This window comes from Eucyclogobius newberryi, unplaced genomic scaffold (assembly GCF_026437365.1).
Source record: "Eucyclogobius newberryi isolate DKJ021-1_F unplaced genomic scaffold, fEucNew1.0.hap1 SCAF_3, whole genome shotgun sequence".
Taxonomy (NCBI): domain Eukaryota; kingdom Metazoa; phylum Chordata; class Actinopteri; order Gobiiformes; family Gobiidae; genus Eucyclogobius; species Eucyclogobius newberryi.
Window position 1 is genome coordinate 3,318,465 of NW_027315945.1, and position 26,705 is coordinate 3,345,169.

Genomic DNA, 26,705 nt, shown 5'->3' on the forward strand with positions numbered 1-26,705 from the left:
GTGATAGTCCCAGTGTCTGAGACATTCTTCCCCAGCTGCACGCACTGCCTCCGATCCGTCAGGAAGTCGGTGCTCCCCCTGCAGGTGGAGTCAGTGCTCCCCCTGCAGGTGGAGTCAGGCAGGTTGAGCTGGGAGAGCTTGTCCTGGAGCAGAGCAGGAGGTGGTGCTGATGCAGAGCTGAAGTCCACAAACAGGATCCTGGTGTAGGTTCCCGGGGAGTCAAGGTGCTGCAGGTGAAGTGGAGAGCCAGGTTGATAGCGTCATGCGCAGACCTGTTGGCTCTGTAGGAGAACTGCAGGGGGTCCAGCAGGGGTCCAGCAGGAGGTCCAGCAGGGGGTCCAGCAGGAGGTCCAGCAGGGGGTCCAGCAGGGGGTCCAGCAGGGGGAGGTGAAGGACTTGAGGTGGGGGAGGACCAGGCCCTCAAATGACTTCATGACTATAGACGTCAGCACCACAGGTCTGTGGTCATTAAGTCCAGTGATCCGGGGCTTCTTGGGGACAGAGATGGACGACATGAAGCTGGGACATGGCATGACTCCAGGAGGTGCTAAAAATGCCAGGGAAGACCGGGGACCAGCTCATCTTCCGAAATAGTCTGCTTACATCCTGCTCCTGAACTGTGAGAGTGGTGGGGGAGGGTGGGGTTGGCCACAGTGGTGGAGGGGCGGTGGTCAAATCATCAAATCAAATGTAGCGTAGAAGCCGTTAAGGAAGAGAACCATTTCTCAAGCTGTCATACTTCCCCCAGAGTTGCTCCTAGGGCAGCGGAGCTGAAACTGTAGTTTTATATTTCTGTTCCTAACTGGTGTGACCATAAGTCATTTGAAAGAGGAACGTTTTAAGCCTGGACTTAAATGAAGAGACTGTGTGTGAAATGGGGATGAGAGCGATGGACATGCAGTAAAACGCAGCCGGCTGCACATGAAGCATATGAGCCGTCACCTTAACCACTCCACCATCGGGCCCTCCATACCTGCTGACCAATGAAGCCAAGCAGGTCAGGCCTGTGGGGTCAGGCCTGTGGGGTCAGGCCCGTGGGGTCAGGCCCGTGGGGTCAGGCCCGTGGGGTCAGGCCCGTGGGGTCAGGCCCGTGGGGTCAGGCCCGTGGGGTCAGGCCTGTGGGGTCAGGCCCGTGGGGTCAGGCCCGTGGGGTCAGGCCTGTGGGGTCAGGCCCGTGGGGTCAGGCCCGTGGGGTCAGGCCTGTGGGGTCAGGCCTGGTCAGCACTTGGATGGCAGACCGCTGGGACACCAGGGGCCAGTGCAAACTGCTGTTGTGTCCTTAAGCAAAACACTTTACCCACACTGCCTCGTATGAAAGTAAAGGTGACTATTTGGTGGTGGTGGGAGTGGCGCAGATTGCTGGTCAGTCTGCCCCAAGGCAGATGTGGCTGCAGTATTAGCACCATCAGGAGTGAATGAAGAATAAGTGTCATGAAGGAGCTGTAGAACTGTAAGAGCAGCGTTCAGCCGTGTCTGGCACCAACACGGCTTTTCACACACTTGTCTGAGGCTGAAACACTTTGAGCATAAAAAATAATGTAATAATGTGCATCTGTGCACAGGCCATGTCATCACAGGTTTATTAAGTGACTTTGTACAAGTACAAATGAAAAATAACATTAAAAATACAGATGGATACATAGCCAGAGCAAAGTGTGGTGTCGTCTCTTCATGTCCCACGTTTAAACAGTCCTTTAGTCCTGCTCGTGCCTCAGGGCGTGTCCTGGGCACGTCCAAACAGGAGGAGTTTCATATAAAAGATGTTAGAACTTCCGCTGGCTCAGTATATATAAAAATAAAGTTATAAATGGTGGTCCAAGAATAGATAAACACAAGGGAGAAGGAGGCGTTACATCATTCATCTATAAAAAGGCCCAAGGTGCGTGTTATTTTCATCATTTCTGTAACAAAATTCAAAACTAAAATGACTTTGTTCACATCTTCATCATAAAGACCCTACGACGGTGGCCCTGAGGGACAAGTTGCAACAAATAGCAATGCAAAAAATAAAACGCACAAATATAGGATAATGGGAGATACCGTTACAAAACAATCGTGAGATCTCTTTTAAAAGGGGCTGTTGGGTCAAAATGAGACCACTGTCTGCATTCAGTGTTGTGTTCTCTGTAGCGTGATAGTTGTGCTTAGCTTTACTGTGATGGCAAAACTGACAGTTTTACACCTTTTTTAGACGGTAAAAATCAGGTAGAGCGCATTTCCTTCTATATTTCATGTCCTTTCTGAAGAGGCTGGTCTCCATGGAGACGCTCCACACTGGCATTACACAGATCCATCTGGCATTTAATCAATTATAGGTTACATTTTTTATGGCTAAAAAAAAAAGACTATAAAAACCGCCACACGTTCTTATTGTGACAATCCCAGATCTGACTAGGCCGGCTTATCTCCATGGAGACTTTGTGTATTCATTGTACTTTGTCATGACTTGTCCCTTCAGGGCTTCCGTACTCAACAGAATATTTCCTCTGCTGTTTCACTGACACATGTCAAAGTCCGTCAAAACAAGCTCGGTTTTAGAGCGAGCGGCGAAGGGGCGGGGCCAGTATCAGCGTGACAACATCCACAGTGAGAAGCATGGAAACGGTCGGATGCGGTCAGATGGGGTCAGATGGGGTCGGAAGCGGTCGGAAGGGGTCGGATGCGGTCGGATGGGGTCGGATGGGGTCGGATGCGGTCGGATGGGGTCGGATGCGGTCGGATGGGGTCGGATGGGGTTGGATGCGGTCGGAAGCGGTCGGATGCGGTCGGATGGGGTCGGCCTTGGTCTAAAAGAAGGTTATCTTAAAGTAAACACATTCATTGATGGTGATGAGTCCGGATGCGGTGCAGGACCCGGTGGCGTGTGCAGCACCACGGCACCCCCTGGTGTCCAGGAGCGGTGGCATGTACAGTAAAGGTGAGGGGTCAGAGTCCTGACCCGAGTCGTCCTGACCCGAGTCGTCGTTGGCAAACACATCCCAGCGTGGTCCTGCCGCCGCTTTAGAAGATCTTGCCTTTCTTTTTGTTTTTCTCCAAAGTTCTGGAATATAAAAAAAGGTTTATTGTTCAGACTTTGGATCAATTAACCCTGTGACGAGCTGGCCCCCGTGCAGGGCGGCCCCCGTGCAGGGCGGCCCCCGTGCAGGGCGGCCCCCGTGCAGGGCGGCCCCCGTGCAGGGCGGCCCCCGTGCAGGGCGGCCCCCGTCTCGTCCTGGGTGACCCCCAAAGTCACTGGGGTTTTTGACCCTAACCCACACTTAATATGTATGCAAGCGCACTTTTGACTCTCCACAGTTTTAGTCTTTTATGTTCATGTAAATGACACAATATCTAAACGGACGTCATTAAAAACATGACTTTCTCTCCTCCTCCTGCTTCTTGCCTTGACTCTCTCCTCCTCTTTCCTTCACGTTACACAACTTGCACTTGGGTCTGAAAAGGGCCTTTTGGTCTGAGGAGAACGTTCTCTGGAGGTCACAGCTGTGTCACTGATCCAATCAGAAGGAGGATTATGTGGCGATGCCCGGACGGGCTTCAGGAATAAGGTGAATTATAGTAGAACAGTTAAACACATGACCATGTGCATGGTCAGATTGTTCAGTGTGCAGTTACCTGGACGACTCAAGCTTCTGTTGCTCCAGCCTCTGCAGCTCCTCCCACTTGGTCCTCTCGTCCTCAAACACACGCCTCTTCTCCTCCAGCTCCTTGTGTTGGGCCTCCAGGTTCTTCTTCATCTGCTCATGTCGCCTCTGCAGCTGCACAACAGACACAACCTTTTTGAACATGCTACTTGACTGAGTACAAAAGGAAATAGAAGAGCAACTAAAATATCCATCCATCCATCCATTTTCTACCGCTTGTTCCCTTTCGGGGTCGCGGGTGACTGGAGCCTATCCCAGTGACTTCGGGCCTTAGGCGGGGTACACCCTGGACAGTGGCCAACTTGTCGCAGGGCCAACACAGAGACATAGACATTACAGACAGTTCACGCTCACATTCATTCACTAGGGCCAATTTAGAGTCACCAATTTTGCCTCACACATGCATGTCTTTGGACAGTGGGAGGAGCCGGAGAACCCGGAGAGAACCCACGGTAACACGGGGAGAACATGCAGACTCCACCCAGAGAGATCATGTGATGTTGGTCTGGTCCGGGAATCGAACCCATGATCTCCTTCTTGGGAGGCAAGAGCGCTAACCGCCTTTGCCACCGTGCACCCCCTAGCAACTAAAATATGTTGAACTTAACTAATTAAACAAATTCACAAACTCAATTAACCTGTTCCCATCCACCTATTTCCCCCTGTGCACGATGGTTGGACCCAAATGTCATTGCTTATTAAAAGAGGATCTTACAGACCTCATGCAAGTGTGATGCATCATTAGAAAGCTTAAGCCTTCTAGTTTCTGCAGATGTGCAGATGTCACACTGACACATTAAAATCTATTTATGAAAGTGTAAAGTTCATTTGGGTTGGTGTGCACACAGAACACTATGTGCTCTGAAGATGTCACAGCTCAACAGCCTTAATGCAGCAGCAGTTCAGAAGTGCACAACTATGGGATGTAAAATGCATTTATGTTGGTTAAAACTCACGTTACACATCTGGTACTTTATAAAAAAAATTGATAATAATTTATTTTACTTATATTGTATAAATCAATAATCTAAGTGCGGCGGGTCCGTAAACCAAGTAATAAAATGACTAAGGCCTTACTGAGTTTAAAAAGGCCAGTACAATGTCAGTAATGTAAGTTACAAGAGAATTTTGACTGTTGAGCTGTTGAAGTCAGAACATCAGGACCTGTGATGTCACACGTCTTAACTACATGTGATGTGAAGCAGACATTTGTCTCACACAGATGTCCCACGCTCAACTTACCTCAGCCTCTGAGTCTTTGAGCTTCTGCACCTTCTCCTTGACCTTCATCTCAAACACCTGCTCCATCTCCATCTCCATCTTCTTCATCTTGGCCACGTGTTCCCTCCTCTCCTCCTCCATCTGAGCCAAAGGACTCCTGCAGCACAGGGGGGACACAAGGAGGCACAGGGGGACACAGGGGGGATACAAGGAGACACATGGGTGTACAGGTCAGCATGTGTCAGCAAGAGTCGGGTGCAACCAACAAGAAGGACAGACGGATGTGAAACCGTGGTGTGAAACCCAGATCACTGTCAGGACAGTAGAAAGTGCAGGTGACAGCTCAGACTACAAGACATTTCACTAAAAAGTAGTGAATACAATTTAACAATCAAATACAAGAATGTCAGTGCAACCTGTTAAAGTAAATGTTACTGTCCATTAAGGCCAACGCTGGTCTAGTCACACATTAGTTATTGAATACATGTTTAAACTGACAAAATGTGCTCCATGTGCCTCATTTTCAGCCTTTTATGTTATCAATGTCATTTATATTATGCATCTTTTGCTGTGTTTTTCTAAATTGCTTTCTTAACCTGTTCCCATCCACCTGTTTGGCCCTGTGCACAATGGTTGGACACAAATGATTATTGTTTATTAAAAGATGATGTTATGTTCCACATGTGAGTGTGATGCATCATGGGAAAGCTTAGGCCTTCTAGTTTCTGCAGATGTGCAGATGTCACACTGTCAGGGCTTCAGAACTTACACTACAGAAGCACAAACATAAACAAAACATCCTTTTTTTAGTCTCGCCTGAATATTGTCCATTTGTAAAGGTCCTGAGCAGGACATACTTCATTGTGTGCTTATGCTGTTCACTGTACATGCTGTTGTCATGACAACAACTGTGTCAAGTTTCAGGTCTCTAGGAACAGGCATTTTGGTGCTTTGACCTTTTTGTATCAAAAAGTATATTCAAGTGATCCAATTATGTGCCAACTGTGCCAAACTGTTTTATTACAATTTTAGCTCCTCTATGATCATAAAACATACATTTTGATGTTTTGTAGGCCACTAATACTTATAATTGCTAAAAACAATGTATGTGAAAAAAAAAAATATATATATATATATATATATATATATTTTATATATATATTTTTGTATTGGTATAATAATACATATATGTAACAAAATGCCCGTCCAAAATGCTAATAAAATCAGAAAACGTGATAAAATAAAATCTAGTTGCCTCCTGCCTAAAAATCTAGGCTCTGACTGTCTTTACGCATGTGAATACAGAGGATTCTGTGTGAAGAAGCCTTAAGTCCCACCCACCATTCTAAAGCTATTCTTATTGGCTAGAATAATAAGTCAATCAAAGTCTTCTACGTCATCTCAAGCAAGCGCTAACTGGATGTAAACAAGATGGATCCGCGCGTCGGAAGCGGCGCATTTTTTTTTTTGCGGAGGCTGTAAAAAAACCTGTGGACAGAAAAATGTGTGGATGGGCTCATTCTGTAGGCAACAGTCTGAAGAAAAGATCGATGCCAAACACCATCTTATAAGTCAAACAGGTCATTTGTTATGGACGGAGAAATGTGCCGGACGAGCCTTCATCCTGAATATTGTCAAAGAAGAAAACTTTGTTTACTTGACAATATCTCGAAATCGGAAAACTTCAAGAAAAATACAAGTGGATATTGTTGTTCAATGATTCCTTACGGACAGACTGAGCATGAGGATGTACAGAATTAAAGCCGTTTTGTCCTTCATAAACACAAACAGGACATGCGTTTGTAAAAGTTGAGACTTTCTCACAAACTATTGGCAATTGCTTCTTGGGGCAAATTATTCAATGTAAATCAATGACATATTCGTTTTGTTAAGAAAATAACCTTTAAAATGATGTATAACTTGCTGGTATTGACCACGGAAATAAAAGTGATGATGTAATAGAACTTTTCTAATTTGGAAAATGCGCGCCGGCCACAGGTGGAAGTTTTCAGAGTGAAACTTTGATCAGCCGTCAAATGCACTTTAAGTATTGTAAGTATTTCCCCACAGAATCCCAGTACATTTGGTGAGGTTTGATATTGCATCTGTGCCTCTGACAGCCTGAGGTACAGCTCAGACACTGGAAAGGGATCAAAGAGAGAGCAGCAAGTGAAGCCCAGACCAGAGCCGAGACCAACCCAGACCAGCTCAGATCAACTCAAGACGCCTCATCAAAAAAAGATTTGTGTAGAAAGTTTGCTTGTTATTGGAAACTCCCAAAAAAAATAGTAGATTCATTTTTGTCAATATCCCCAGTGGGGAACATCAGGGACTTCTTGGCCTAGCATTTAAATGTTACGTATAATCAGGTCCAAGCGCCACAAGCTGGCGAGAGGCCTATTAGTTCCGTAAGGCCGTGCGAAGCACGGCTGCATAAGTGTGCACGTAAAGCACTCGTTTGCGTTAAGTAGCTCACGAATACGTTCCCCATCTCTTGCATATTCCGTCCATATAAGATAAGATAAGATAAGATAAGATATTCCTTTATTGTCCCACATGGGGAAATTTCATTGGTGCAACGCAGGTAGATACAGAGGTAGATCCAGAAGAACAGATCACTTATAGGAAGTCTGAAAAACACTTTCAGTAGAAGATCTCCTATAAATAAATAAAAACTCCAATAGACAAATAAATAAATAAATAAATACCATTGCATGTGATCCCGACAGTAATTGCACATGAATATGTGTCACGACAGCACATGGATTGCACATGAATTTCACAGTAATTGCACATATGACAGAATTGCACATCAGTATTAGGTTAGGTCAGTATTGCGCCGGGATAACGTGACGATCTCCGGGTAAGACGACAGTTCTCAGCAGTTTCATGAGTTCCTCCTTTGTATAAACGCGGTAGGGCGCCGGCCGGGGGGCGGGGCCGGAGCCGGGGGGGCGGGGCCGGAGCCGGGGGGCGGGGCCGGAGCCGGGGGACTCAGAGCCAAGACACATCGCAACGACACGACGAAAACACTCAATCCAGCTGAATAAAGTCAAAACAAGTTAATTTAAAGCGATTCCAGTGCGTGTCCCGATCGTTGGTGAAGTTCCTCTTTCATATAAACGTGTATAAAAACGTGTACCGACGACACGCCGTACTTTAGCGCGGCCGGAGGGCGCGGGGGAGGGGCTGGTGGGCTCGCTCGGAGCTAGCTCACGTCACAACAACACAACGAACGCAACGAAAAACGCTCAAATCCAGCCGAAAAAAGTCAAAAACAGTTGAATTAAAAAACTATTCCAGCGCGTGTCCCTATCGTACAGTAAAATAGAAAAAATATACTAACTATATTTACAAAATATAGGAGATAAAGCACAATAAGTGTGAGAAAAAAGAGAGAGCGTTTACACCGGGCTGCCAGCTGTACCAGCGCCTTATGACGTAATATATAAGCATGTAATGCAAAAATTTTACATTATTACTGTATAGAGGGCCAAAAACACAAAGTGGGCGGAAACCACTCAAAATCAACGAAAGTACCCGTCAGTGACCAGGGACCCACACAATGAGGTAGGAAAGCGCGAGCGCTTTCCGAAAATGTAGTTTATGATATTTGAAAAATATCATAAATATCAAGGCAAAATCTCCTCTTTTTAAAAAAATTGGCGCGTCAGCGCCCCCAAATGTACCAAAAATGCATTGAGAGATGGGAAATGACCCAAAAAAAATCTGATCGTAGAATCATGAAATTTGGCGCAGAGGTAGATGGTGACAAGAGAAGTAAAAAATATTATTACGGCAACGCCGTCCGCCCAACCAAATGTCGGCCATATTGCTTCAAAAATGGCTAAACATGACTTCGGAGTTTTTCCAAACGTCGTACTTTTACGAACTCCTCCCAGGGCGTTGGCCCTAAAAAGCTGAAATTTGGTGAAAATGCTACTGAGGAGTGGGACATCAAAAGTTACTCAAATTACATTGATCCCTGTCACAGTCTCTGAGTGGCGAAGCCGCAAACTGTAGCTAGGATTTCAGAAATCTCCCAAATTTTAAATTTGCTGCGTTTGCGCAGATAAAAGTCCGAATTGCGTCAAATTAGAATCAGTTGTTGAACTTTTTGTCCTAAACTTACTTGAAGTGAAATAAATAAATTTGGCGCCACAGCGCCCCCTACAGATTTTATATGGAGGTAAAATGTTTAGTTTTATAAAATTATATGAAATTTGACACACAACTCAATTTTGGCATCCCCATCAAAAAAGTCAATGAGACCCATGTCATAATTTTTACAGCTTTTGCCGTAGCGATGACAGAAACCTGCCATGTTATTCCAATGGGGAAATCGCTAGAACTCTGAAATTTGAACATGCTTATAATTAATACTTTCACAAACTCCTCCAAGGGCGTTAGTCCTATTAACCTGAAATTTGGTGAGACTCATCTTCAGGGGAGGACCATCAAAAGTTATCCACATTTTTTATTAAAGTATTCAGGTTCTGTTTGTAGAGAAATATAGTTTTTTTCTGTTAATTGGTTTGGGGGAGGAGCCTCCTTGTATAAAAAGACGTCGTGCACCACAAAAGAGGTGTGTGTGGATGAGGAGGGAGCTGGGTGCACCGCAGGCACGAGCTCCAGAGCCAATGCTGGATATAATCTTTGGACAGTCCATGTAAATATTCTGTAAATACTTATTTTTGCACTCTGTTTTTTTGCACTTCCGGGAATAAATTCACTAGATTCACAAACCTTATTCTTTGACTTTGCCATAAATTTATTTAGTTAACAAGTACCCACCACATTTTTGAATGGTAAAACGAAGGGGAGAAAATGTAACAGCATCATGGATTCAGCAGTAGGTGAAATAAAAGGAAAATTGGGGCGTGTTGCGCCCCCTCCTCTTGCGGCGTGGCGAGGGCCGATCATTGCTGCTTGTGGCTATATTGTTATAATTATTGTTACGATGCATTAATTATGTCAATAAAATCATAATTTTTAAGGCAATATTAAATTATAAATTAAAGCTGCGGTAGCGGCGATGATGACTCTCGCCTCCCGCGCGACCGCCTTCCCGCCTGTCCATGTTTTCTGCTGCGTTTTGCGGCAGACCAAACAAAGCTCAGTAATTCACCGTTGATGATAGCGTAGTTTGCGATTCAAATAGTAGTTTGTCCTGACAAATTGCAAGATTGTGCTGAACGCAGACCTGAGCAGGGAGAAAGAGCCTCGGTGACCGTGACTTTTCATTGATGTTCAGGGGGTCAAAAATACCTGAGTGGTGGGAGAAAGAATAAAGTTGTTGTTGTTGTTGTTGTTGTTTTATGGCGGTTGGCATCCGAGTGTTGCATTACCGCCAGACTCTGTCGTAGTCCGTAAAAGTACTCCTCCCATCGCTTTGGCGTTACAAAGCCCATGAGGTCATGATGTGTTTTTGTGACTAGAATAGTTGTTGTGTCAGAGACCAACCGGCTTTATTCCAGGGAGACTCTTCTTCACCTTCCTCGCCCTCAAAGTCTAAAGAATAAAGCCTAAAGAATAAAGCCTAAAGAATAAAGTCTAAAGAATAATAATTGTAATGCGGCAGAGAGGAAATGTCCCATCAAAATAAAAGAGGAAGTGAAGGCATTCATTGCGCCTCTGCTGGCCAATTGTGAAAATACACAATATCTGCAATGCACTTTTTTCATGGCGTCTCGAGGAGAACCTATGACCCCATGTGTGACCTATGACCCCATGTGTGACATTCATCAATGTTCAGGGGGTCAAAAATGACCGAGTTGTGGCAAAATTTTACCATGCAAAACAATAATAATAATAATAATAATAATAAGAAACCATGGCAAGAAAAAACGTCTCGATCCATTCCATTCTGGACGGCTCGAGCCAAATATATTTGAAATCAGAAGTCATGTGAGGACAGAAAAAGTTGACTCAGAGTGTGTTTTGGAGTTTCATGATCAGAACTGGCTCATTTGCAGGTGTCAGTGTTGATCACTGACCAGATCAGATTCTCCCTTTACAGTGATTGATGGGCAGAAATAAGCTCGAGTGCAGTGACTAGTTGAGCCCACGACTATCTGCGCTAGTCTGGTGTAATGACTGGGGGGGGCCTTTAGAGGGCGCACAACCATGTTTGCACTGAAAGTGTGTTGATGGCTCGTGGATCTATTAAAGAGGATTCTTCGCCAATTTGAGAACTCAAGCGACTGTTTTTAAAAACAAATGCGCACGCGCTACGTTACTATGGGAACGAGGCTGCAGATGTGCAGTAGCACGCAGGGAATGATTGACATGTGGGAGAACTACTCAGCTGTCCACGAGGAAATGAGACTCAATCCTCTATTATTCCTTTAAGACCTTTCATTTCTTTCGGAGTTTAAGAGCAAATGGATTGTTTTGAAGCTTTCATTTGGACTAATAATGGGATTTATTTTAGGGATGGTTTATTCCCCCCCATGTCAAAACTGCTGGCGGGCCATTTTGATTTATCATGTTTGTATGTACGTAGCGAGACCCCTGAACAGCGTGACTTATAAGTGTAACATCGTTACCTATAAGTGTTTTAACATTGTGACCTATAAGTGTAATAACATCGTGACCTATAAGTGTAACAACATTGTGACCTGTAAGTGTAATAACATCGTGACCTATAAGTGTAACAACATCGTGACCTATAAGTGTAACAACATCGTGACCTATAAGTGTAACAACACCGTGACCTATAAGTGTAACAACACCGTGACCTATAAGTGTAACAACATCGTGACCTATAAGTGTAACAACATCGTGACCTATAAGTGTAATAACATCGTGACCTATAAGTGTAATAACATCGTGACCTATAAGTGTAACAACATCGTGACCTATAAGTGTAACAACATCGTGACCTATAAGTGTAACAACATCGTGACCTATAAGTGTAATAACATCGTGACCTATAAGTGTAACATCGTGACCTATAAGTGTAATAACATCGTGACCTATAAGTGTAATAACATCGTGACCTATAAGTGTAACAACATCGTGACCTATAAGTGTAATAACATCGTGACCTATAAGTGTAATAACATCGTGACCTATAAGTGTAACAACATCGTGACCTATAAGTGTAACAACATCGTGACCTATAAGTGTAACAACATCGTGACCTATAAGTGTAACAACATCGTGACCTATAAGTGTAATAACATCGTGACCTATAAGTGTAACAACATCGTTACCTATAAGTGTAATAACATCGTGACCTATAAGTGTAATAACATCGTTACCTATAAGTGTAATAACATCGTGACCTATAAGTGTAATAACATCGTGACCTATAAGTGTAACAACATCGTTACCTATAAGTGTAATAACATCGTGACCTATAAGTGTAATAACATCGTGACCTATAAGTGTAATAACATCGTGACCTATAAGTGTAACAACATCGTGACCTATAAGTGTAATAACATCGTGACCTATAAGTGTAATAACATCGTGACCTATAAGTGTAACAACATCGTGACCTATAAGTGTAATAACATCGTGACCTAGAAGTGTAACAACATCGTGACCTATAAGTGTAATAACATCGTGACCTAGAAGTGTAACAACATCGTGACCTATAAGTGTAACAACATCGTGACCTAGAAGTGTAACAACATCGTGACCTATAAGTGTAACAACATCGTGACCTATAAGTGTAATAACATCGTGACCTATAAGTGTAACAACATCGTGACCTAGAAGTGTAACAACATCGTGACCTGTAAGTGTAAACATCGTGACCTATAAGTGTAACAACATCGTGACCTATAAGTGTAACAACATCGTGACCTGTAAGTGTAATAACATCGTGACCTGTAAGTGTAACAACATCGTGACCTATAAGTGTAACAACATCGTGACCTATAAGTGTAACAACATCGTGACCTATAAGTGTAATAACATCGTGACCTATAAGTGTAATAACATCGTGACCTTTAAGTGTAATAACATCGTGACCTATAAGTGTAATAACATCGTGACCTATAAGTGTAATAACATCGTGACCTATAAGTGTAATAACATCGTGACCTATAAGTGTAACAACATCGTGACCTATAAGTGTAACAACATCGTGACCTATAAGTGTAATAACATCGTGACCTTTAAGTGTAATAACATCGTGACCTAGAAGTGTAACAACATCGTGACCTATAAGTGTAATAACATCGTGACCTGTAAGTGTAACAACATCGTGACCTGTAAGTGTAATAACATCGTGACCTATAAGTGTAATAACATCGTGACCTATAAGTGTAACAACATCGTGACCTATAAGTGTAATAACATCGTGACCTATAAGTGTAACAACATCGTGACCTATAAGTGTAACAACATCGTGACCTATAAGTGTAATAACATCGTGACCTATAAGTGTAACAACATCGTGACCTATAAGTGTAATAACATCGTGACCTGTAAGTGTAACAACATCGTGACCTGTAAGTGTAATAACATCGTGACCTATAAGTGTAATAACATCGTGACCTATAAGTGTAATAACATCGTGACCCGTAAGTGTAAACATCGTGACCTATAAGTGTAACAACATCGTGACCTATAAGTGTAACAACATCGTGACCTATAAGTGTAACAACATCGTGACCTATAAGTGTAATAACATCGTGACCTATAAGTGTAACAACATCGTGACCTATAAGTGTAATAACATCGTGACCTATAAGTGTAACAACATCGTGACCTATAAGTGTAACAACATCGTGACCTATAAGTGTAACAACATCGTGACCTATAAGTGTAATAACATCGTGACCTATAAGTGTAATAACATCGTGACCTGTAAGTGTAACAACATCGTGACCTGTAAGTGTAACAACATCGTGACCTAGAAGTGTAACAACATCGTGACCTATAAGTGTAACAACATCGTGACCTGTAAGTGTAACAACATCGTGACCTATAAGTGTAACAACATCGTGACCTATAAGTGTAACAACATCGTGACCTATAAGTGTAACAACATCGTGACCTATAAGTGTAACAACATCGTGACCTATAAGTGTAACAACATCGTGACCTATAAGTGTAACAACATCGTGACCTATAAGTGTAACAACATCGTGACCTATAAGTGTAACAACATCGTGACCTATAAGTGTAACAACATCGTGACCTATAAGTGTAATAACATCGTGACCTATAAGTGTAACAACATCGTGACCTATAAGTGTAACAACATCGTGACCTATAAGTGTAACAACATCGTGACCTATAAGTGTAACAACATCGTGACCTGTAAGTGTAAACATCGTGACCTATAAGTGTAAACATCGTGACCTATAAGTGTAACAACATCGTGACCTATAAGTGTAATAACAGTGTGATCTAGACCCCGATTGTGGGGAGGAAGAATAGGAGGAAGATGACGAGGAAGAAGATGAAGAAGAAAAAAAGAGGAGGAGAAGAACGAGGAGGAGGATGAAGAAGGGGAAGAGGAGGAGGAAAGGGGCCATTCATGTAGAAAACAAGTGTAAAACAAACCACTTACATTCCTTGGACTGTGTCAAGTCTAAGAGAAAAACACAGGTGCATTTCAGAAGGATGATCACATGACAAGCATCCATGTTTGATCTCTCTAATCACTGGAGCTATATTCAGCTACTATGGAAGTGTAGAATCTTTGCTCATCGGGAGCGGACACTCACTTGGTGGACAGTTGTGCTTTGGAGCGGTTGTTGTCCACTCCGTTGCAGGTGACCGCAGCCAGCTTTCTGCTCCTGTAGTTCTCATAGTGGACATTGTTGGTCACGTCCTTCAGGTCCTGCATGTGAGTCCTGGAGACAAATCACATGTTCAAAAGAGGACCCAAAACAAATGTAATCCATACCTAATGATATTGTTATGGCTGTACCGGATGAGCATGTCCCTGAGGATGGTGAAGTCGCAGTGGTCACCGTTTTCAACTGTGGAAAACACAAGATGAGATCAGGGAATGACAGGGTTAATCATGTCCATCATGTCTAAAATGACAAATGTCCCATCCACTCTGGCAGTGGTGCGGGAGAGAAGTTTGGATTGAAACCAACAGTATCGGCCACAATGAACAAGCTTGAATGGAGTTTCAGAGTGTGTGGTTCATCTTTGCACCGGGATGTGCAAAGGATCGAGGGCAGATGAAAGAGAAGATGATTTCTGCAACTAAACGGGAAGAAGTGAGTCAAGCCTCATATTACTTAAGGCACTAATACAAAGCGCAGCATTCATTTTGGGGAATGGCTTATTCATCATCTCATAACTATTCAAAATGCCTCAATTAGAATGGGCAGAACGAGTGGAGGTGTGGACGCACGTGTGGCGCTCAGGAACGTCTGTGTCCGGCGGCGTCACTCTGACACAGACACCACCCAGCTCGGCAGCCATTTTTGATAACATCAGTGATCAGATTAAAGTCAGGTTTGATCATTTTGCTGAGCTAGCTTTCCTTGGTTTAAACTTTAGTGGATTGCACAACATTTTGTGAAATGTCCCAAAATGTTGATGACACAAAACTGCAGCGCCTGTCAAAATATGCAAGGTTTTTGACTTTGTGAGACTAAGGGCGGAGCTAGTGGGACTGTATAGCACACAAACGGTGAGGAATGAATGCAAGTCTCCTGCAGCTTCTCTTTTTGGTCCAGATCGACTTGTCTTTTGGGTTCATTCGCATTTGTAAATCTGACTCTGAAAGAGTTGGTGCCTCACTCGCCCTGAACCTCACCACACGTCACCGACTGAAGAAGTGAACGCTGGACAGCTACAAAAGCTTTCTGCAGGCTTTCAATGGCCTGAGCAAGAGATGATCCAGAGCAGTAACTAACTGTCATCAGCATAAAAATACATGTTAGCATCAGAGATTTTGACCCAGGTCATTGATGTACAGAATAAATAGGAGGGGCCCCAATACTGATCCCTGTGGTACCCTTGTGGACAACAACAAAATCAGAACAAAGACCCTCATATTAAATGCATTGAGTCCCATTATTCGGATAATTTGAGAACCATCCAACTGCAGACTGACAATCCGTAGCAAAAGAAACTACAAAAATATATATAAATATGCCTAATTTTAGAGCTTTACAACTTGAAATTAATACAGACGTCCATTTAATTTTACTGTGGGGGTCCAGAGTAGGTTGCATGGTTATTATGGGGGCCGTGGCCTAAAACGTTTGGGAACCACTGGTCTAATATACTGGACATATGACAAAGTACAAAGCAAAGAGGAGGGGACCAAGCACAGCCCTGTATCACACCTTTTTCCAGATTCAGTGGGTCTGTCAAGTGACCGCTGATTTTAATTCTTGATGTTGGATTGTCGTAAAGATCCCCAATATTTTTTTCTTTTTTGCCGTGTTTAATATGATTAGTTTTTAAGATGCATTGATATTTACCATTTATTAATTTAAAGACAAAGATCAAAAGCAAACATTTTAAGTTACGTTACTTTTCATAGGCTTATCTTTGGGTTTATAGGCTTTATATGACATTAAATAAAGTCTGTTCAGTTTTGATCTAGTCCAAAGGCCTGTACAAAGCTGGAAGAGTGATAGCGACGTAACTTTAACCCTGGCTCTGCTTTAAAACGAAGCTGGTTCACTTTCTATCAGCACAAATCTCTATAGCAACTGGCCACATGCTCATAACCTGCTCCTGACAAAGTTCCCAATTAAGATAAGACGACGACTCTTTGACCAATCAGAGGCGAGAATCCAACTGAACGAACATGCAGCCGTGTTCGGAGGAGAGCGAGCGGCAGAGAAAAGAGGAAATACAGAAGCGAGAGCACATCGGGCAGCTGTCCAGAAGTGACGTAGGATTGCATACTATGTTAAAAGTCCTGTGAAAGTACTACACCGCCCATAATGCAACAGGGATTATTGTAGTTCCCTAAGGCCCATATGCTGCGTTGTTTGTCATAACTGTGCCAGGAGCGGAGCCTTGGGTTGCTGTCTTTTTCATCTTGCCTTATCCTGTGTGTATAGGTACTGTGTGCGGCCATATGATATAACCACACACACACACCAAAGATAACTACACACACACCCACTCACACCTACGCACTCTCAAATTCATCCTCCTCTCAATATCTGCTCCCTTCAATAAATGTTCAAAGTGTGAACTAGAGTTGTCTGTCCCTTCTGAGCGAGGAAGACTCAGTTGAAGACTGATCAGTGGTCAGTGCAGACCGGACGCACATAGTATCGCACACATGTGATCAATCAGAGCCAGTTGCTAGAGTGGAGAAGCGTAAGAGAGTGAGCCAAGAACCAAAAATTAGAAAACGGAAGGATTTGGAACTTGGAAAAAGATAGGATCTGAAAATGGGCAAAAATCTGCACAAAGTTCCGGCCTTTGTGAAAGCTGTAGGTCCCTTTCAGTTTGACTTTATCCAGCGCTCTATGGGAAACATGCTTTCTGCAGTGCAAAGGATTTTTGGGCTGCAGTAACAATGAACTGGCCACTGGGGGTTTGACGTCTGATCTATACGGGCAAGAGAACCCTACTCATGACTAACTTACAGCCTGTGATTTATTGAAATGTTATTCAATATATGGTGTTAATATTCTTCTAATTAGCAGAAAACAATATCATGCGAGTACTAATGATGCGTCTGCCCAGGCTGTACCTTCTGCCACTCCCCAGGGGTACTGCCTTCCTCGGATCCTCTTTGCGTTCACTTCGATGATAGTGTTGCTCCCGACGACAGCCAGGGGCAGTTTGTCCTGTCAAAACAACGGCAGGTTCAGAAAGATGAACGTGAACAAACACGGGCTCTCATGTTTCTTTGGCTGGTGTGGGCACCTTGATCTTCTTGACCATCCTGTTCTCCTCCTCGTCATCCGTCTCTGGGAACTCATAGATCTTGATTTTGTGTTCTTGGATTTCACGCATTATCTACAGAGGGGAGAAATCATACCATTTATGAATAAACAGTCATTCTTGACAGATAACATGACACTGAGAACACAAACTCAGACTAAACCAGCAACAAGCTTGTGTTAGCTTCAGTAGTTAGCTCCTCCCTTCACACAGATTCACTGCCTTATATCTCAGTTCTGTCGTTACAAAGCTTCTGGGAAGAGCGGCCAAACGTCTTCACTCTTAAAACTATTGTCCAATTGACAGAATTCAATTAAAGAATTAGGGCTGCAGCTTTGGATTATTTTAGTAATAGAGTAATCCATCGATTCTAATTCTAACTCTAATTTCTTGTACATTCCATAAACCATTAAAAAGCATATGAAATATTTTTTTTAAATAAATGATGTAGTTCATAGCAACAAAAAAACAAATCAGGAGTTTTGCTTAAAATAACATATTTTATTCTTAAAACAACATTTCACTTCAGTCCAAACTCTACGGTTTGTATATAAAGAATATATATATAAAGTACTAATTATCTTATCATGATGAATTCATTTGCATTTTAAGTCACATAACCTAAAATAAGAAACTTGTTTGTAAAACTAAGTGAGCCCAATGATGCTGGCGTTTAGAGCTGTAACTCTGCATTTTGTAGCATTAGCTCCGCGCGCCGCTCGCTTTAGCCTCAACACAGGCAGAGGCTAAAGCGAGCGTGCATGTGAGCGTGTATGTGTGCGTGTACGTGTACATGTGAGCGTTTACATGTGAGCGTGTATGTGAGCGTGTGCATGTATGTATGTATGTGTGCGTGTACGTGTGAGCGTGTATGTGTGCGTGTACATGTGAGTGTGTACTTGTGAGTGTACATGTGAGCGTGTATGTGTGCATGTGAGCGTGTGCATGTATGTATGTGTGCGTGTACGTGTGAGCGTGTATGTGTGCGTGTACGTGTGAGCGTGTATGTGTGAGCGTGTATGTGTGCGTGTACGTGTGAGCGTGTATGTGTGCGTGTACGTGTGAGCGTGTGCGTGTGCGTGTGCGTGTGAGTGTGTGCGTGTACATGTGAGCGTGTATGTGTGCGTGTACATGTGAGCGTGTATGTGTGCGTGTACATATGAGCGTGTATGTGTGCGTGTACATGTGAGCGTGTATGTGTGCGTGTACATGTGAGCGTGTATGTGTGCGTGTACATGTGAGCGTGTATATGTGAGTGTGCGTGTATGCATGTATGTGTGCATGTGAGTGTGCATGTGAGCGTGTATGTGTGCGTGTACATGTGCGTGTACATGTGAGCGTGTATGTGTGAGTGTGCGTGTATGCATGTATGTGTGCGTGTGCATGTGTGTGTGCGTGTACATGTGAGCGTGTATGTGTGCATGTGAGCGTGTATGTGTGCATGTGAGCGTGTATGTGTGCGTGTACATGTGAGCGTGTATGTGTACATGTGAGCGTGCATGTGTGCGTGTGCATGTATGTGTGCGTGTGCATGTGAGCGTGTATGTGTGCGTGTACATGTGAGCGTGTATATGTGAGTGTGCGTGTATGCATGTATGTGTGCGTGTACATGTGAGCGTGTGTGTGTGAGTGTGCGTGTATGCATGTATGTGTGCATGTGAGTGTGCATGTGTGCGTGTGCATGTATATGTGAGTGTGCGTGTATGCATGTATGTGTGCGTGTACATGTGAGCGTGTATATGTGAGTGTGCGTGTATGCATGTATGTGTGCGTGTACATGTGAGCGTGTGTGTGTGAGTGTGCGTGTATGCATGTATGTGTGCGTGTACATGTGAGCGTGTGTGTGTGAGTGTGCGTGTATGCATGTATGTGTGCGTGTACATGTGAGCGTGTATATGTGAGTGTGCGTGTATGCATGTATGTGTGCGTGTAAATGTGAGCGTGTGTGTGAGTGTGCGTGTATGCATGTATGTGTGCATGTGAGTGTGCATGTGAGTGTGCATGTGAGTGTGCATGTGAGTGTGCATGTGAGTGTGCATGTGAGCGTGTATGTGTGTGTGTATGTGTGTGTGTATGTGTGAGCGTGTATGTGTGTGTGTATGTGTGTGTGTATGTGTGAGCGTGTATGCATGTATGTGTGCGTGTAAATGTGAGCGTGTGTGTGTGAGTGTGCGTGTATGCATGTATGTGTGCATGTGAGTGTGCATGTGAGTGTGCATGTGAGTGTGCATGTGAGTGTGCATGTGAGTGTGCATGTGAGCGTGTATGTGTGTGTGTATGTGTGTGTGTATGTGTGAGCGTGTATGTGTGTGTGTATGTGTGAGCGTGTATGTGTGTGTGTGTATGTGCGTGTACATGTGAGCGTGTATGTGTGTGTGTATGTGTGAGCGTGTATGTGTGTGTGTGTATGTGCGTGTACATGTGAGCGTGTATGTGTGTGTGTATGTGTGCGTGTACATGTGTGTATGTATGTGCGTGTACATGTGTGTATGTATGTGCATGTGTATGTGTGCGTGTACATGTGTGTATGTATGTGCATGTGTATGTGTGCGTGTACATGTGTGTATGTATGTGCATGTGTATGTGTGCGTGTACATGTGTGTATGTATGTGCATGTGTGCATGTGCATGTACATGTGCCTGACCTGTTTCTTGAACTGCTGGCACTCCTCAGGGGTGAGTGTGTCCGCTTTGGCGATCAGCGGGATCACGTTGACCTTCTCGTGCAGGCGCTTCATGAACTCGATGTCCAGGGGCTTCAGTCTGCAGGGACACACGGATCATGAATCGCACACACGGATCCTCGTGTATGGTCCTCGTGTATGGTCCTCGTGTATGGTCCTGGTGTATGGTCCTCGTGTATGGTCCTGGTGTATGGTCCTGGTGTATGGTCCTGGTGTATGGTCCTGGTGTATGGTCCTGGTGTATGGTCCTGGTGTATGGTCCTTGTGTATGGTCCTTGTGTATGGTCCTGGTGTATGGTCCTGGTGTATGGTCCTGGTGTATGGTCCTGGTGTATGGTCCTGGTGTATGGTCCTGGTGTATGGTCCTGGTGTATGGTCCTGGTGTATGGTCCTGGTGTATGGTCCTGGTGTATGGTCCTCGTGTATGGTCCTCGTGTATGGTCCTCGTGTATGGTCCTCGTGTATGGTCCTCGTGTATGGTCCTCGTGTATGGTCCTCGTGTATGGTCCTCGTGTATGGTCCTCGTGTATGGTCCTCGTGTATGGTCCTCGTGTATGGTCCTCGTGTATGGTCCTCGTGTATGGTCCTCGTGTATGGTCCTGGTGTATGGTCCTGGTGTATGGTCCTCGTGTATGGTCCTGGTGTATGGTCCTCGTGTATGGTCCTCGTGTATGGTCCTCGTGTATGGTCCTAATGTGCAAAATGTGCCCAAACAACTCATTTTGACATGTGACGCTCACATACCCGTGTCCTGAGGGGGCGATGAAGTACAAACAGCAGTGGATCCTGCTGTCGGGCATCCGTCTGCGGTTCACACGTGACTCGGAGTTCAGGTAGTCCTCAAACTTACTGTCGATGTGGTCGATGACGGGCTGCCAGCTGGGCAAAGGCAAGGCACAGGTGTAAACATGAACCATGGTAAAAACAGTGTAGGTAACGTCAAACTGTTACCAGTTACTGTTGTCCACAGCGTCTCCAAAGCCCGGTGTGTCCACGATGGTGAGCAGCAACTGCACACCGCCCTCTTTTATTAGAACTTTGGACTGTTCCACCTGAGCAGAACACAGGAGAAGAGTCAGGTTAGTACTTTCACTCCAAGTGTCTCCAAAAAGCATGTAAAGTAACAAATCAAGGCTGAATACATGATTTAACAAGGACTTAACAAGGCAACATGTAATATTGAAATGGATATATTCCCACAAGGCTTTACAATGTTGCTCTGCCAAATGACACCAGAATTAAACTAGGACTAGACTAATACTTATCAGGTCTGAACCAGGACTACACTGTTCCAAAAAACTAAAGAACGTTGAGTGTTCCATGAGTTTCAATTCCATCCAGAAGAAGCATATTTCGAACTCTGATCTTTAACTCTGAAAAAACTCTGAATAGTTTAGTTTTTATGTATTTTCTCAGTTTTAAAATTAAAGAAAATTTATTTGAAATATTGTCCAGCCTTGTAAATCAACGGTTTATATTCAGAAACATTTCGCAGCTAAAAATTCGCTCACTTTGTTAGAGCATTTTCCAATCTTTAGTACTATACGCCTCAGAAAACTGACAGCTTATAACAGATTTATAACGGGCAGGGACTGGAACTGTGGTTGACTTCAGTGCTAGGACAGGAGTAGCTGGCTGGAGGATCGGGCTGTCGTGCTCATGGTTTCTCACCTGTACGGTCTTTTTGATTCGATGTGAAGGGCCGGGATATTCTGCTGAGTACAGGTCTGTGAGGAACAGGGAGTTGATGAGTGTGGACTTGCCCAGGCCCGACTCGCCTACAACACAAGAAAGCAGAAGGTCAGAACAGGCCCTGACAGAAAGGACAGTGCTTCTTTTGTGGCCAATTGTGCCGTTTTCCAGACAGCTCTTTTAGTCACAGGCTGCGCTCCTGTCCAGATGACTGGTTCTGTGATGGATCATCTCAACTGGTTTGACCTTTGAGAGTCCGTTTCCCAGCTCCACTGAACACACTCACTATCACAATCAGCAGCGGGGCAGACAAGTGGCACAAGCTGCAGCTCACCGCTCAATATTTAACCAAACCCAGAGAAAGAGCCATGCTGTGGTATTTATGTAGCACATGTGAGGTCATCCACTCCAGTAGAGGACTGAGAGCTGTGGACTAGAATGAAGTGTGCAGGGAATTCAAAATTACTTCATTATCACGATATATTGCTGCAATTTGTGAACCAAGACAAATGGATATAAAACTGAGTGCAAACTGCTATATTATGGGGCTGAAGGAAGGACAAACATTGTGATGTCTCTAGAGGTGTTGTTGTCCCTCTGTGGTGTTCCAGCTTGTGCCTTGGAGGTGGGACATGTGGGCCCACAGCTGAGAACAAGAGTGACCTGACAAACAATGGACCCATTTAAAGCTCCTGTTTATGCACAGCCAGATTTAACACATACGGTATATCCACAACACGGTTTTAAAAGACATTTATCCTAAATTGACTTTTTAGAGCGTTTAACCATGTTATAATAATATATTAACTTGGAGTTGTATTTAGCCTCATTCACACTCATTAATCCTCCCCCTCAAAGCCTCAGAAAACACATGGGTTCAACCATGACCCTTTTGTGAGGTCAGAGGCAGAGGAGGTCTCTGTAAGTCCATTAAACATGACCACCTGTTCAAATCACTTTCATTACAATGATGTGCTTACATTAGCATGTTGGGGGAAAGCTAGCTGCCAGTGGATGGACCAGTGTCCATTACTAGTGTATGAAAGAGTGCGTTTGAGAGAGTGAACGTGGGACAACGGATGCAAAATAAGACCAGAGCTACAATCTGTTCACAGCCTGTGTCATGTAGGTTCAAGACACTCTCGACAATGGAGTGCACTACATACTACATTTAAGATATATAGGACTCAATATATATATCTATATCAATATACCAACCCATCTTCTGATCAACCACACGTCCTTTTCATATTTATTTTCTTGCACAAAAAGCCCACTATGTAACTACGGTGGAGGAGCCGTTCATAGGCTCGTGGTCTACAATGTGACAGCTGCAAGTTCTGTTTCTCCCACAGGAAAGCCCTGTTTTAACCCAGAGAAAGGTTTTCATGCAAACACAGGAGAGACCGGCTCAGAAGGATCCTGGCCCTGAGACAAGAGTCACATCAGAGCATCTCAAAGAACCCTGTGTTTGAAGCATCACTGCTGCAGCTCAGCACGAAGCTTCAGCAGCACGAATCCAAGACATACATCCAAACATCTCCCCTACGTCTACAACCATGAGGACACATGAGGGATCAACCATGAGGACACATGAGGGATCAACCATGAGGACACATGAGGGATCAACCATGAGGACACATGAGGGATCAACCATGAGGACACATGAGGGATCAACCATGAGGACACATGAGGGATCAACCATGAGGACACATGAGGGATCAACCATGAGGACACATGAGGGATCAACCATGAGGACACATGAGGGATCAACCATGAGGACACATGAGGGATCAACCATGAGGACACATGAGGGATCAACCATGAGGACACATGAGGGATCAACCATGAGGACACATGAGGGATCAACCATGAGGACACATGAGGGATCAACCATGAGGACACATGAGGGATCAACCATGAGGACACATGAGGGATCAACCATGAGGACACATGAGGGATCAACCATGAGGACACATGAGGGATCAACCATGAGGACACATGAGGGATCAACCATGAGGACACATGAGGGATCAACCATGAGGACACATGAGGGATCAACCATGAGGACACATGAGGGATCAACCATGAGGACACATGAGGGATCAACCGTGAGGACACATGAGGGATCAACCATGAGGACACATGAGGGATCAACCATGAGGACACATGAGGGATCAACCATGAGGACACATGAGGGATCAACCATGAGGACACATGAGGGATCAACCATGAGGACACATGAGGGATCAACCATGAGGACACATGAGGGATCAACCATGAGGACACATGAGGGATCAACCATGAGGACACATGAGGGATCAACCATGAGGACACATGAGGGATCAACCATGAGGACACATGAGGGATCAACCATGAGGACACATGAGGGATCAACCATGAGGACACATGAGGGATCAACCATGAGGACACATGAGGGATCAACCATGAGGACACATGAGGGATCAACCATGAGGACACATGAGGGATCAACCATGAGGACACATGAGGGATCAACCATGAGGACACATGAGGGATCAACCATGAGGACACATGAGGGATCAACCATGAGGACACATGAGGGATCAACCATGAGGACACATGAGGGATCAACCATGAGGACACATGAGGGATCAACCATGAGGACACATGAGGGATCAAACACACACATCACATGGACCGCACCACCATAAAGACATCACAATGACACGATTGGACAGAGATCTTACCCACGACCATCAGGGTGAACTCGAAACCCCTCTTCACTGACTTCCTGTACACTTGGTTGGGCAGGCTGGCGAAGCCCACATATCCCTCTAGATTCTTCTGCTGCTGGATAGAAAAAACAAACAAAATATTGAAGGTTTAGAACGTTTATATGATGTCATAGTTGTGATCTCTGCAGTAAAAGATCATGTGGTCTACGCGGCTACGCTAAAGCCACGTTTGGACCGGCCCTGAGCACAGACTAATTCTTCTGCAGTAGGAGCACTTTAGATGCTTCTTTAGGTCACTGCCCCAAAGCGCTGGACAAAATACATCACAGGACAAAAATAATGAGATACTTTGTGAAAAATATATAGTCATGAAATAAATCAAAGAATGGCCATAATAATTGAAAACAAGCGTTCAGCTCAGGAGTTAAAGACAATACTAAAACAGAAGTGTTTTTTCTAATGCTGAGGGGGAAAATGCTGCTCTGGAAAAGGCTTTGTCCCCTCCTGAGCTGTGACCCAGGGCAGTCCAGCAAACACTGGTCAGAGGACCTTCATGCTCTGGTGTGCAAGGACAGCATTTCAGCTAAAGAAGTGCCAAGACAGGAGTAGATTTAAAAAGAGCATTTTGAAGTGGACAGGCTGTTTCACTGAGGCCACCACAGGGTGATGTGATCATGTTTACTGAAAGCAGCCGTGCATTTTGAACCATGTGTACCATGTTGAGTATACAAATACATATACAGAGTTACATCGTCCAGACGGTCGATAAAAACACCAAGACTTTTAGCAGCAGAACAGCAATTGGACTTAAGTTGACTGAGGGCAGTGTTAAAACCAGAGTCTGTCACTGTCCAGGGTGTACCCCGTCTAAGGCCCCAAGTCACTGGGATAGGTTCCAGTCGCCCGCGACCCCTAATGGGATAAAGCGGTAGAAAATGAATGAATGAACACCCGTTTCCCCCTCACTTCTGCTGCTGAAGCAGTGTGTCTTTTACTGCCCACTACAGGTCAGTAAGCAGTACTGCAGGAAGCTTCTTCTTCTGCTCAGTCTGTGGGCGTGTTCAGAGGCCCGTTCATGCTCCGCCCTCTAACAAGAGCTTTGAGAAGCAGAGCAGACAGCAGCTTGTTTTAGAGCTCTAAGGAGAAGCTCTAACTGAGCATGTGCAGAGGAGAAGCTCTAACTGAGCATGTGCAGAGGAGAAGAGAAGCTCTAACTGAGCATGTGCAGAGGAGAAGAGAAGCTCTAACTGAGCATGTGCAGAGGAGAAGAGAAGCTCTAACTGAGCATGTGCAGAGGAGAAGCTCTAACTGAGCATGTGCAGAGGAGAAGAGAAGCTCTAACTGAGCATGTGCAGAGGAGAAGAGAAGCAACAGCAGTGCCACGTTCAAACAAATGGACTTACAATCCATCTCAGGTTTGTGTTTGAGGCTCATGGTCATGTTCATAATGGTCAGATCTTTAGTTATAAATACAGGCAGTATTTGCGTCACGTCACAAATGTTATCCACTAAATATTGGTCCAGTTTTAGAATGATCTTGAGCTTTAGCAGAACAAGTAGGCAAGGCAAGTTTATTTGTAGAGCACATTTCATACACAAGGCAATTCAAAGTGCTTCACAACAGCAGGAAAAATGCATTAAAATCATAAAGAAATTACAGAAACAATAAAATTAACTAATCAAAAACAATTTAAGTCATAAAAGAGAAGAGTGCAAAGAAAATCCTTTCAGTCATATGCGCAGCTAAACAAAACTGTTTATAGCTTAGATTTGAACATTGTCAGAGTAGAACCTGTCTCACATCTTCAGGAAGAATGTTCCAGATTTTAGCTGCATAAAACTGAAACACAGATTCTCCATGTTTAGTCCTGACTCTGGCACCAGCAGGAGGCCGCTCCATGTTTAGTC

At 44.3% G+C, this 26,705-nt stretch overlaps 1 protein-coding gene across 2 annotated transcripts; it reads right to left on the minus strand.

Moving 5' to 3' along the window:
- Positions 1-2,797: 2,797 nt before the first annotated feature.
- Positions 2,798-24,906, minus strand: LOC140374426 (septin-7-like). 2 transcript variants are annotated; one of them, XM_072461316.1, is made up of 13 exons: positions 24,810-24,906; positions 22,060-22,166; positions 21,340-21,440; positions 21,133-21,267; positions 20,350-20,467; positions 17,688-17,780; positions 17,512-17,608; positions 14,758-14,809; positions 14,552-14,680; positions 14,395-14,415; positions 4,884-5,019; positions 3,613-3,755; positions 2,798-3,040 (listed from the first exon to the last, which is right to left on the minus strand). In XM_072461316.1, the coding sequence occupies exons 1-13, from the start codon at positions 24,817-24,819 to the stop codon at positions 3,001-3,003; spliced, it is 1,182 nt and encodes a 393-aa protein (XP_072317417.1). In that variant the 5' UTR covers positions 24,820-24,906; the 3' UTR covers positions 2,798-3,000. The 2 variants fall into 2 exon arrangements, with proteins under 2 accessions (XP_072317417.1, XP_072317418.1); XM_072461317.1 differs by lacking the exon at positions 14,395-14,415.
- Between the last annotated feature and the right edge of the window lie 1,799 nt (positions 24,907-26,705).